This window comes from Lathamus discolor, chromosome 5 (assembly GCF_037157495.1).
Source record: "Lathamus discolor isolate bLatDis1 chromosome 5, bLatDis1.hap1, whole genome shotgun sequence".
Classification (NCBI taxonomy): domain Eukaryota; kingdom Metazoa; phylum Chordata; class Aves; order Psittaciformes; family Psittacidae; genus Lathamus; species Lathamus discolor.
This window is the reverse complement of record NC_088888.1, coordinates 16,254,703-16,264,719: the sequence shown is the minus strand read 5'-3', so window position 1 is coordinate 16,264,719 and position 10,017 is coordinate 16,254,703. Positions and strand designations below refer to the sequence as shown.

Sequence of the window (10,017 nt, the reverse complement as noted above, 5' to 3'; positions counted from 1 at the left end):
AGGATACAGGCCGGTGTTGGAGGATGTTCTCCCTCGTGCAGAGGAGCAAAGCGTGCTCCCGCCCATGTTGGACTTTGCCTCCAAACACAGTGCTGCCTTTCTGTTGTGACGTTGCCTAGTGCCACTGACGTCACAAAGCACTGTTGGCGTTGAGGCAGACACAGGGGGGTGGAAGACCAGGGTTGTCCCTGTGTCAAGACACTCCAGCTCTTGAGCGAGCAGACAGCACAGTGGTTGGTTTGCTCCTGAGCAAGCAGGATGCCTGTTGCCCACACCTCAGTGCATAAAGAGAGAAAGTCGTGGTGGGTCCAAGTTCTGAAAGGGTATGTTTGAAGCCTCTGCAGAATGGGTTATGACCCTGAGCCCTCCCGGTTCTTGGAAGAACATAAGAGGACTGTTTATTTTTAACAAAGTGCATGCTGTGAGCCTGTTAGAACAAGCGGGAGGACCCTCCGTCTTCCAGAGCGGTGTGTGCTGTCTCTCGGCAGATCAGGCTTCACGGCACGTTGGACTAGCCCGCAAGAGGTTTCCTTGGAATATCCTTAGTTCCACATGGATTCCCAGCGTGCTTTTACATTCATCCCTCCCTCCATCTTCACCCAGTCTGCATTTGCCTGCAGTTACGCAAAGAAAAGGGCCAGTGATAGCCTGGCTGCTAAAGAAATGCTGCTGAAGGGGAGGTACAAACCCCCGCCTGCCTCGTGAGCTCTTGAGCTGTCAGGGTATAGGCTGAACCCCCTCTACCCCCACGGACATGAATTATGGTCACAGCTTTTGTTGCAACTCCTTCTTCTATTCCGGAGTTAAGCCAGAGCCCTTCGTCACTAACCAAACAGTGCCAGTCGCTGTTGTACCAGATGGCGCGCTGGTGCTGTTGCTGACAGCTCAGCCACTGATGAGCTTATGCAGGACCAAGGCAACCCTGACACCAGGAATGCTAGGTTCAAGACCTGCCATCCCTACTGCTGCTCTCAGGTCTGCTGCTGAACGGCGTGGGTGCCACCAGCTTCACTATCCTTTTCCTCTTTGCTGCTCCGTAGGAAAATGAAGGCTCTGAAGACAGTGCCCCTGGTGCTGCTCATCCGCCTGTTCTTGTTTGGTGAGTCTCGTTGGAACTGGGACCTGAGGATGGTGCTTTAGGACATAGGGCTCCATGTGCTCTGACCAGAGTAGCCCAGCAAAGAGTAGGAAGAACTGAGAGGGGTGTGCCAGTCCCCCCTGCTTCAGAGGAATGGGTGTGGAGGCAAGGAAGGGCTCAGCCAGTTCTCTTAAGGCGATGGAGGGGCAGTGGCTAACCTCCCCTGGCCCCTGACAAGCTTCTGCGGGACAAGGAGCATGTTCCATGGGAAGGAATAGCTGTGTACTGTGGAGCCCTCTTTCACAACCTGTTGCGAAGACTACAAGAGGAGAAACAACTATGGCACCTGGGAGAGCCGGGGAAAGGGAAGCTGAGGCATAACCCAGCCTTAGACCAAGTCCTAAGTGTAAGGAGAGTTTTGGTGTGTGTCTTACAGGCGTTCACCACGTGGGACTGCTGGGTGAAGAAGGCCTCTCGAGGGCTGCAGCCTTCATCTCCTCCTACATTTGGCATCCCCAACAGCAGGTGACGTTCAGGTTTCTTCAGATCGAGACTGGTTTTACCAGGACATAAAGTACCACTCAGTAAAACGCTGTGGCTAGGGCTGGGAACAGTAGTCATCCTGGCGGGTCATACAGGTGAAGGTCAGTTGGACCGAGCATCAGTGTCTCCACAGCCACTGCACACAGCTGATAAAAAGAATTATGAGGCATTTTTGGGCCTGCATAGGTTCCAGCAAAGCACTGGTCTGTTGCAGTTTGTGATGACTGTTCCCTTCATTGTTGTTCCAGGGGTGTTTCCTCCCCTCTGGATGGGACCACAAGACTTGGAGGTACAGATTATTTCCTCTTGACTTGATGGTGATGTAGAGGAGCTCTGCCCCTGGGCCTCAGCAGGACATTGTTTCTGTCCTGCCTCACAGAGGCTTCACCTAGCACAGCTTCCTGACCTTCTCCCATTGCCCTTTCTTCGTGTCTGTCAAATGGTCACCTATAGCTCCCCACATCCACTAGAGGACTGGGGCCACCCATCCGTCTCCCTTTTGCTTGTCCCGGGCTGTTTACAGCAAAGCAGGGGAGAGAGATGTTGTGGAGAGGAACCACCTGGCAGCAGCAGCCACCTTCCCTTGCCCTCTGTGTGTCTTGCAGCTTTCCTTCTTTATGTCTGAGCTGTTGCACTTAGTATTTTCTATCGGGAATACCACCTGTTCCCCTTGAGATCTGCTCTTGCCTGGCTTTCGTAAGACATTGGCACGTGTAATAGGAAACGTGGCGGCTTTGGGCACACTGGAGATGTTCCTCAGTTTCCCCAAATGTTCCCGGGCAGCCAGGAAGCTGCTTCTCAGCCTGAAACTCTAAGCACTTTGGAACTACCTCTCCCAGCTGCTTAAGACATGCCTGCCCTGCCAGTCATTCAGAGCCAGGCTTCTTACCTTGCTCACACCCCCATGGTGTTCGAGAGGCCAGCCACAACAGTTACAGTCTCTGTTCCTTGCTTTTCTAGGCCAGCAGGGAACGACATAGGAGAAGCGCTGAGTAGAACCCAGACCCTCAAAGAACAGCTCCAGAAGCTGCAGGAAGAGTTCTATCACCTGCACTGGAGCCTCAAGGATGTCACTGAGCGTGCTCTCCATGAAGCCTTGAAGCAGTCTAAGCTCCCAGGCTTCTCTGGATCGGTAAGGGCATGCTGCAGAAGGCTCTACTCAGAGGTTTCTTTCCTCCCTGCAGCCTTTATCCTTCTACAGTTCCCTGTCCTGGCTAGCCAAAAGGCTGGTGTGGCTGGAACAAGTGCTGTGCATGGCCACACTTCCTTTCCTCTTGCTCCACACTTCTGTATGGGGGAAGAGAGCGCCGCGATGGCAGTTACAGTTGCTTTACTTATACCTTCCTCAGAGTAGAGCAAGGCTGGGAGGTTTCCACGCAATCTGGGCGTTCCTCACAGCTGAGTTGAACCTCGTCCCCCTTCCCCTTGGCTGGCCTTGCAGGGGAGATGATTGTCCCATTCCTTCTCCTGCTAACAGGCGCTTGCCTTTGTTCTCTTCCCCAGGCTGTTCAAGAGATCATCAATCAAGTCGTGGAGAAGCTGGAAGAAAACCAAGTCCCAATGACTGATTATGCCCTCAAATCATCAGGTGCTGTGCCATTGTACACAGACTGGTTCCAAAGTGCTTCCTGTGCACACTGACAAGATGGGCCTTGGAACAGGCTCAGCGGTAGGAGAGGAAGGGCAAGAAGTCAAGGGCCACCTAGTGCCCTAAAAACGTACCCACTGACAGACTCTGGGAGCGGCTGGACTCCATCTGAAGAGCAGAAAGCCTAGCCGACATCCCAGCTGACATTACCACAGATTGATGAGTCCCTGCTCTGTGTTCGGGAGGGGTCACGCCAGGAAGAAAGAGGGGAATCCCCCGGCAGGAGATGGAGGACTACTAAAAAGCATTTCTCAAGTGAACAGTGCAATATTCCTCCTGACATTGCTCAATGATCCTGCTCATGTTTTAATTTCCAGGGGCTGCTGTCATTCCTGAATACACAAGTCCATCCTACCGGAATACGGCGTATAAAATCAGCCTGTTTTCCCTGACAGTGATGGATTATGTGAGATCTCCTGAGCTTATTCTTGAGGTAGGAGCACCAAGAAACTGGAAAACAAAGTGGGGGGGGCGGGACGGGACGGGACGGGACGGGACGGGACACGACGACGGCGGGATGCAAACGTGCTGCTGAGAGTTGCCTTTACCCTTATGTTTGCTTTCTTTTCCTGTCACATTCTTGTATGGACCCGCTCACTGTCTCCCTGCTGAGTATTTCCTCTCCCAGACTGCCTCAGGTCCTCCGTTTGAGCTTCTAGCAGGCAGGCTTGGTCCTGCAGCCTTTGTCTTCCTCGTCCCTCTGCAAACTGTCAGCATGGCTGAGAGCCTGCACTGCTGGAGGGCCCCACTCTGTGTTGGCAAGCCCTCCTGGCACTGATCATGGGAACACACCCAGCTGCCTGCCTTCACAGTGCTTCTGCAGTGCTGAAGGGGTCTTGTGACACGGGGATTCTCACAACTGCTGCTCTGTTTGGTACTGGCAGGGTCTGACCCAAGGATGCAGTTCAGAGCAGACCTGATGTGCCAGATCAGTTCTTACTCCGTGATGCTCCTGGCAGAAACGGAAGCCGGGTCACTCTTCTCCATGTGAACGTAGTTTCTTCTTCTCCTTTCAGAAGGAAAATCATCTAGGAAACTGCTGGCCCTTCCATGGAAGTCAGGGACACGTCTTCATCAAGCTCTCTGTGCCAGTCATTCCCAGAGCAGTCACCCTGGACCATGTCTCAGGGCCAGCGCTCCATGGAGACGGTATCTCCAGTGCTCCAAAGGACTTTGCTGTCTACGTAAGTGATTTCTCGGAGTGGGGGGCAGAGGGTTGCTCAGCATTTCTAAGCAGGGGGTGAATACGGGTCAGAACCCGGAGGCCTGCGGCTCCCTCTTGCCTTGCAGAAGAAACAGGCTCCTTGGAGTTGCTCCCTTTCCGTTGGATTCCTCTTTTATCCAATATACCACGCAAAAGGAAGCTTCTGGGCCAAGGCTGTGCTCCAGGAGCCACAGGGAAAATGAGCTGGCACAGTGTCTGCCCCTTGGACCTTCTTGGCTCCCAACGCCAGTGAGCACTGGTGATCCTCAGGGATCATTACCCTGGGAATGTCTGCTCCTTTTCTTACAGCCTACGCTCGTTAAGTAGGCAAGTGTGGCAGCATGCTGGCTAGCTTCAGCTTCTCGTCTTTTCCTTGTGATGATCTTCCTCGGATTATGTCGATGAAATAAATCAGGACTTCACCACCAGAAGTTAAGTCTTCCCATGGTGGACCAGGGCACTCATGTTTTCTCCACCCCATCTTTCTCTAGGGGGTGACGGAAGAACAGGAGGAGCAGTTCCTGGGACAGTTTGTTTTCCTGGCACCACTGAATCCCACTCAGACCTTTCAGCTAAAGGTAGGGGGACGGAGTGGGAGGAGAACGGAGAGGGAGCAATACAGTTTGCTGGGGAGAAGCTTCCGTGCCAAAGGGCTCAAGGCAGCATTCTGGAGAATGGCGTGTGCCATGCGGTCCCTCCTTCTGCTGTAACCTCCTAATGGCATATGCCTGGAATGCCATTCTCCTTCACTTTTGGGTTTACACTTCAGCGCTGACAGCCACCGCTGCTGAAGCTGAAATCAGCTTGGCTGTCTGGACTCCAGGTGCCTACAGGTGGCCACGTCCACTCAGGATACACTGCCGCTGGCCTGCTCATTAAAGACTAGAAATACGGGGCTTTCTGAGGATGCTGTTGTTCCTAGTACCGAGGCCAGCTAGACAGGGAGGCCATTCTGTGCCATGGCTTTCTAGAGAAGGCAATGAGGCATGATAGGGATACCACGGGGTCTTCTGACAGGGGAAGCATGTGCCCCAAAGTAGGCTAGAAGTCATTGCCAATTGATTCACTACAATTTCAGGGAGATGCTTGTTCCTTTCCTGTTCTTACGGCTAAATGAGGTAGAGCAGTGGAAGAATGTCTTGGCCACAACCCTCCCAGGGCAGTCAGGTGTTGAGCAAGTCCATTGCTGCAGCGCTCTGTCAGTAGTTGAATGCTGCAGCGCTGTGTCAGTAGTTGAATGCCAGCGAGGAAAAGACAGCTCATCTCTTCTCCTCCTTTCAGAACGAGCACTCTGGGTTTGTGAATTACATCCTGCTGCAAGTGCTGAGCAACTGGGGCCACCCGGACTACACCTGCATATATCGGTTCAGGGTGCACGGTGATCCTGCCAGCAACGAGGGGAAGGTGGCACTTTGATCTGACAACAAAGTTCCTTGATTGTCATTGAGTGTTTTGCCTGTGATAACAAAGCTCCTTGATTGTCACTGAGTGTTTTGCCTGGGATGTTAAGGGCTAAGAGAACTGCTGTGCTTCTCTCCGCCCACAAGCTTACCGGAGACTTCCCTGGAGGGAGAGGTGATGTCAATAAAGGACTAAACTGTTTCCTGCAGATGCATTACTTTGGAGGATTAAACACACTGAATGTGTGTGCAGTTCAAGTAAAAAAAGGCTTCCAAGGACTCCAAAACGGGCAATAGGGAACCCCAACCTTTACCCTTAAAGACACACACCCCCACCCCCCCAATATATTTCTGACCCCCAAAATAGTCCCTGGGTCCCCAAAATATAGTCCAGGGACCTCCAAATGCCAGCTCAAGTACTCCTAAAATGTCCTTTGGGGACCCAAAATGGCCCAGGGACCCCAATATACCCGTCAGGGACCCCCCAGATGGGCCTTAGGGTCCCCAAAATTTACACCCAGGGATCCCCCAAATCCTTTTGATGCCAAAATAACCCCTAGGGAAGACCAAAATACAGCCCATGGATCCCAAAATCCCCCCAGGGCCTCCGGAATGCCCTCTGGGGACCGAAAATGGCACCAGGGACCCTCAGGTTGCCCAGACAAGTGGTAAATGCCCCATCCCTGGCAGTGTTCAAGACCAGGTTGGACAGAGCCGTGGGTGACATGGTCCAGTGCGAGACATCCCTGTTTTCAGGGGGTTAGAACTGGATGATCTTAAGGTCCTTTCCAATCCTAACTGTTCTACTGAACTGGTTACACAGGATTTGGAGAAGGCTGAGGTTCTGAATGACTTCTTTGCCTCGGTCTTCACTGGCAAAGGCTCTGACCACACCAGCCAGGTCTTAGAAGGTAGACGCAGGGACTGTGAGAACGAAGACCTTGGGCCCACTGTAGGAGAGGATCTGGTTCGAGACCATCTTAAAAATCTGAACGCGCACAAGCCCGTGGGACCTGATGGAATCCACCCGCGGGTCCTGAAGGAGCTGGCGAGTGAAGTTGCTAAGCCAGTGGCCATCATGTTTGAAAAATCATGGCAGTCAGGTGAAGTTCCCGACGACTGGGAAAAGGGAAACATAAACCCCATTTTCCAGAAGGGGAAAATGGAAGACCCGGGGAATTACAGACCAGACAGTCTCACCTCTGTGCCTGGCAAAATCTTGGAGCACATTCTCCTGGAAGGCATGCTAAGGCACACGAAAAACAACAAGGTGCTTGGTGACAGCCAGCATGGCTTCACTAAGGGGAAATCCTGCCTGACCAACTTGGTGGCCTTCTATGATGGGGCTATTGAATTGATGGACAAGGGTAAAGCAATTGATGTCATCTACCTGGACTTGTGCAAAGCGTTTGACACAGTCCCACATGACACCCTTGTCTCTAAATTGGAGAGATATCAATTTGATGGATGGACCACTCGGTGGAGAAAGAACTGGCTGGATGGCCACACGCAAAGAGTTGTGGTCAATGGCTCGATGTCCGGCTGGAGACCGGTAACGAGTGGTGTCCCTCAGGGATCGGTGTTGGGACCGGTCTTGTTTAATATCTTCGTCACTGACATGGACAGTGGGATTGAGCACGAGGGAAAGAATGCCATCCACAGGGACCTTGACGCACTTGTGAGGTGGGCTGATACCAACCTTATGAAGTTCAACCACGACAAGTGCAAGGTCCTACACGTGGGTCGGAGCAATCCCAGGCACAGCTACAGGCTGGGCAAAGAAGAGATTCAGAGCAGCCCTGCGGAGAAGGACTTGGGGGTGCTGGTCACTGAGGCAAGGAACATGAGCCGGCAGTGTGCGCTCGCAGCCCAGAAAGCCAACCGTATCCTGGGCTGCATCAAAAGGAACGTGACCAGCAGGTCGAAGGAGGTGATCCTGCCCCTCTACTCTGCTCTTGTGAGACCTCACCTGGAGTATTGTGTGCAGTTCTGGTGTCCTCAACATGAAAAGGACATGAAACTGTTGGAACAAGTCCAGAGGAGGGCCACGAGGATCATCAGGGGACTGGAGCACCTCCCGTATGAAGAGAGGCTGAGGAAGCTGGGGCTGTTCAGCCTGGAGAAGAGAAGGCTGCGTGGAAACCTCATAGCAGCCTTCCAGTATCTGAAGGGGGCCTCTAGGGACACTGGGGAGGGACTCTTCGTCAGGGACTGTAGTGACAGGACAAGGGGTAACGGGTTCAAACTTAAACAGGGGAAGTTTAGATTGGATCTAAGGAGGAAGTTTTTTCCTGTTAGGCTGGTGAGGCACTGAAACAGGTTGCCCAGGGAAGCTGTGAATGCTCCACACCTGGCGGTGCTCAAGGCCAGGCTGGACGAAGCCGTGGGTGACATGGTTTAGTGTGAGGTGTCCCTGGCCATGGAAGGAGGGTTGGCACTACATGATCTTAAGGTCCTTTCCAACCCTAACTATTCTGTGATTCTATGATTCTACCTCCTGGAAACAAGTGTGTGAGGACCGCCGGTTCCCCTATGGCCCGCCCTTCCCTGAGGCGCTGTTTCCTCTGAGTGGCTGCCTTGCCCACCTCCTCAAAGGTGACTGTCTGTACTGGGCCCACTGACAGCCACCTGGGAGGGCGCTGCCAGGCAAGGAGCTGCGCTTCCGGGTTGCGCCCTTCAGCGGGGAGCTGCGGCCCCGAGGCAGGGCGGCGGCCTGAGGGGCGGCTTTTGGCGCTGACCACGTGGACTGGATGCTGCGAGTGGCACTGCGGGCCCTGGAGACGTCGAGCCAGCTGCATTCCTCCCCTTTCCAGTGTCACAGAGCGCAGCCGAGGAGCGTGGATGCGCTCCTCGCACCCACACGCCTTGGGGAGCTCTCTGAAGACAAAAGGAAGAGGGAAAGGCCAAAGGTGCGATAGAAAATGTGCCCCCAAAATACAGTGGCTGTGCTGAGTGATGTTTCTGCATTCAAACCATGGGCAGGAAGCTACCTCAAAGTGCCCGTGTGTGAAAATAGCCCAGAGCTGATGCGAGCCCTTCTGGAGCATGAGCTGCTTGTACAGGAAGGGATGTGGAAGTGGGCTGGGATGCAGAGCTGGGGCTCACATCCAGCACGGGAGCAAGCAGGCTGTGGCGTCTTCATCCCTGGAGGTGGTTGCTGGGGACAAATCCTCCCCAGCAGACAGAAGCACCCACCCATGGGACACGACACCAGGGGACGTGCAGCCAGCGCGCAGGGACACCAGGGAAACACACCCCCCCGTGTGATCGTTTCAGCTTTATTGATGGAGCCAGGGCCGAGGTGCTGCAGTGGCACAGAAACATTGGTGGCCGGAGGGCTCTGCTGCTAACACTGGGCACAGGTCAGCAGCAGGTCCTCTTCAGAGACAGCAACATGCTTGGGAGCCTTTCCAAAGGGCCTTCGTAGCTGCTGTGAACAGAGACCCTGTGACAGTGATGGTAATGTTGTCATTGTGCAGCTCTGTACCAGTTAATACCCAGAGTTTGGGTATCGCAAAGCATGCTCAGGGTACAGAGCCAGAGCTCCTTGCTGTCCTGGGGCAAAGTGGGAATGCAAAGAGCTGCCACCTCTGATGGGAGGATACAGGCCGGTGTTGGAGGATGTTCTCCCTCGTGCAGAGGAGCAAAGCGTGCTCCCGCCCATGTTGGACTTTGCCTCCAAACACAGTGCTGCCTTTCTGTTGTGACGTTGCCTAGTGCCACTGACGTCACAAAGCACTGTTGGCGTTGAGGCAGACACAGGGGGGTGGAAGACCAGGGTTGTCCCTGTGTCAAGACACTCCAGCTCTTGAGCGAGCAGACAGCACAGTGGTTGGTTTGCTCCTGAGCAAGCAGGATGCCTGTTGCCCACACCTCAGTGCATAAAGAGAGAAAGTCGTGGTGGGTCCAAGTTCTGAAAGGGTATGTTTGAAGCCTCTGCAGAATGGGTTATGACCCTGAGCCCTCCCGGTTCTTGGAAGAACATAAGAGGACTGTTTATTTTTAACAAAGTGCATGCTGTGAGCCTGTTAGAACAAGCGGGAGGACCCTCCGTCTTCCAGAGCGGTGTGTGCTGTCTCTCGGCAGATCAGGCTTCACGGCACGTTGGACTAGCCCGCAAGAGGTTTCCTTGGAATATCCTTAG

At 53.7% G+C, this 10,017-nt stretch overlaps 1 protein-coding gene across 1 annotated transcript; it reads left to right on the top strand.

Moving 5' to 3' along the window:
- Window positions 1-552: 552 nt before the first annotated feature.
- Window positions 553-5,889, top strand: LOC136014725 (SUN domain-containing protein 3-like). The gene is made up of 9 exons (XM_065679681.1): window positions 553-680; window positions 1,041-1,131; window positions 1,515-1,603; window positions 2,582-2,753; window positions 3,125-3,209; window positions 3,587-3,702; window positions 4,286-4,453; window positions 4,965-5,051; window positions 5,755-5,889. The coding sequence occupies exons 1-9, from the start codon at window positions 553-555 to the stop codon at window positions 5,887-5,889; spliced, it is 1,071 nt and encodes a 356-aa protein (XP_065535753.1).
- The last annotated feature ends 4,128 nt before the right edge of the window (window positions 5,890-10,017 follow it).